General features: G+C 55.4%; 1 protein-coding gene across 1 annotated transcript in view; it reads right to left on the bottom strand.

Annotated features, from left to right (window-relative positions):
* Positions 1-380: 380 nt before the first annotated feature.
* The window catches only part of SARM1 (sterile alpha and TIR motif containing 1), an 18,960-nt gene continuing 16,422 nt past the window's right edge, over positions 381-2,918 (bottom strand). The window contains exons 5-8 of the mRNA XM_019646976.1: positions 1,276-1,488; positions 876-967; positions 530-765; positions 381-472 (exon numbers count right to left, since the gene is read on the bottom strand). Coding sequence (XP_019502521.1) covers positions 381-472; positions 530-765; positions 876-967; positions 1,276-1,488 — 633 coding nt within the window. The remainder of the gene's footprint in view (positions 473-529; positions 766-875; positions 968-1,275; positions 1,489-2,918) is intronic.

The raw sequence follows: 2,918 nt of genomic DNA, 5'->3' as shown, positions 1-2,918 counted from the left end.
TTTGTAAGCTGTTGGCTAATAGGATAAACCCCCTGCCTTCCCACCCACATGCCATGTATGAACCATCCATCCTTTGTCTCACCTCTGCTCCCTCTGCCTCACTGCTCATCCTGCTGCCACCAGCCTCCCTCCTCCCCCTATTCCCCTTCACCCTCACACATCTTTCAAGACCTGATTAGGCAACCCCTCCTCGCCAAAGCCTAGACCTGGGTAAACAGGGTAGGTAGTGCTTCCTCTGAGCTCCCCATGAAGTCCTAAGCATGCCTCCTGCTGTGATCACCTACCTGCCTGTTTACATACCTGCCTTACTCCCACCCTCCTACCCACCTCAGAATGGGAACTTCTTGAGGGCAAAATGCAACATATTCATCTTTGCATCCTCAGAACGTAGTCTGGCACAGCACGTGCTCAATCAATCTGCAGTGAAGCTCTGAGGCCCCACCGCAATGTGTCTCCCCTAGCCCTTCGGGAGCTGGGATTGGAGCAGGGGCACAGGGGCAGGGGCAGGGTCCCACGTGAGCAGGCTGACCTCTGGCGGCAGTGAGGATGCGGGCGCGATGCACGCCCAGGCGGATCCCGCAGTCCTCCAGGAGCTGCTCCTCTGACACGCGGTGCAGCAGGGAGCGGTCCAGGCCGCAGCTGACCAGGCCATACGTGTACTGACGGAAGCGCGGGTCCAGGCTGCCCAGCCAGTCAGCCAGGTTGCTGCGGTCGCACGTAGCGTAGTTGGCGAAGGTCTTGAGCTCCGTGAGCTCCCTAAAGAATCTGCACCCAAAGGCGGAGAGGACGCTGAGGTCCTGACTTGGGACTGGCTAGTGGCCGAGGGGGTGTGTAGTTAGACCCGGCGTGGCACGGGCGGGCAGGAGGCTCCGTACCTCTTGCGGATGATGCTCGATTTCATGCCCAGGTCGGTCTGGAGTTCCTCGTCCGTGAGGCGCAGAAGCAAGTCGCCATCTACCTGCCGCTCCTGGGCGGGGGATAAGAGGTAAGGAAGGAGGAAGGGTCCCTTCCTCAGCCCTGGACCCCAAGCACAAGATGCAAGGGGAGGGAACCGGAGACGGCGGCGGGGGAAGGCGGATGGGACCCAGATTAGAGTTGAGTGACCATAAAGGTGGCTGAGTACAGGCACTCCACCCCCAAAAGGCCACCCTGGAGCCGCGGGCGTGCAGGCTGGGACCAGTCACAGTCGCCTTTGTGCAGGGCGCCCCTAGCGGCAGTGCGCCCTCGGGGTGGGGCCGGCTCCCGCCCCAAGGGAGACAGCTCTGCGGGCCTTACACAGAAACGCCTGCAGTACTGAGAGAAGCCGATCTGCTGCAGCCACATTTGGACCTCAGCCTCCTTCCAGCTGGGCACGCAGGGCAGGATGCGCCGCGGCACATCTTCGCGCAGCAGGCGCAATGTGCGCTTGGCCAGAGCCGAGGTGGTGCCATTGGTGGAGTAGGAAACCAGGCGTTTCAAGCTCTGGACCGCGCCGATGTCGCTGAATACCTAGGAAAGGGTGGGGAGAAGGAGTCTTGGATCCACCAGCTAGCCAGCCGCCCGCAAATGTGCCCAGTTCCTCCACCCGCCTCTTCTCACCGCTAACATCCCACCATCTGCCCTAGCCCTGCCTTCATCCAATAAATCACCGAGTCCTCTGGATTCCCTCTCCTGAACCTCTCTCAAAGCTCTTGACCAGACGGGTCCTCCTCATGTCTCCCCTCTACAGTTTCCACCTGTCCTGGGATCAAGCCTGAGCTCTCAGTATGGCTGCCAGGCCTGGGACAGTGCAGCCCCTTCCCATCACTCCCAGTTCATTTTCCCTTTCGCCAACCCACACTTGTCTGACACCCATCCACGAAGGCTCTCCCACCTCTGGGCCTCATCCCATGGTGTCCCCAGACCTTTAGTTCTTCCAGCCTGTTTTTGGGAATCCTATCCATCCAATGGAATCCAAATTGATTAGCATCTACTCCATGACCTTGCTTTGATTCCCCACAGCTTGGCCCCCACCTCCAATGAGACCTTGTATCATACTCTGAATGCCATTGTCCTTAGTTGACAATGCAGCTTGCACTGGATGATAAGCTGAGGTCATGTCTTCGCCACCCCGGGGGTCCCATACCTGGCACACTGCAGGGCACAGAGTGAGGGCTCACTATGTCTTTACCGAGCTGCACTCACTTGGCCTTGCTGGGATATGTGCACTAGAGCTGGTGATCATGGCTGCTGTGCAGACCCAATACCTCCCTACTCCCTACTTCCTTTTAAGTCCCTTCTCCCAAAGCAGAATGACCTGCTTTGTAAAATCAGTCCTCCCAAGCCCAACTCTGGGGCACAGAGAGGAGAATAGGAAGCTCCTAGAACAAGTGGACCTTGGAAGAGGCCTTAGAGACCCCCTAACACAACAGTCTTTTCTTGATCTGTGGGGACACACTTGAAGGGTGACAATCATTTGTGAGACACACTCCTCTGAGCAGCCCCAGATGACAGATGTGGTACAAACAGTGTGGTCCATGTGGTGTGCACTACTCGCTGTGCATAGCTGTCACCAACTCCCAGAGGAATGCAAAGTAGGGAGGGTGACATTATAGGGATTATCTTTCTTTTTTTTTTTTAGTTTCAGGTGTACAAAACAATGTAATAGTTAGACATTTACACCCCTCACAAAGCGATAACCCTCCTCCTCCAATCTACTACCCCTCTGACATCATATAAAGCTGTTACAATTCCATTGACTCTGTTCCCTATGCTGTACTCCACATCCTGTGACTATACATATATTAAATTATAGTTGACATTCAGTATTATTCAGCTTCAGGTGTACACTGCAGTAGTCAGGCATCTACACCGTTCATGAAGTGGTCTCCCTAATAAGACAAGTACCCATTTGACACCCTACACAATTTTTACATTATTGGTTATATTCCCCAAACTGT

This window comes from Hipposideros armiger, unplaced genomic scaffold (assembly GCF_001890085.2).
Source record: "Hipposideros armiger isolate ML-2016 unplaced genomic scaffold, ASM189008v1 scaffold_108, whole genome shotgun sequence".
Taxonomy (NCBI): domain Eukaryota; kingdom Metazoa; phylum Chordata; class Mammalia; order Chiroptera; family Hipposideridae; genus Hipposideros; species Hipposideros armiger.
This window is presented reverse-complemented; position numbering and strand designations above follow the sequence as displayed.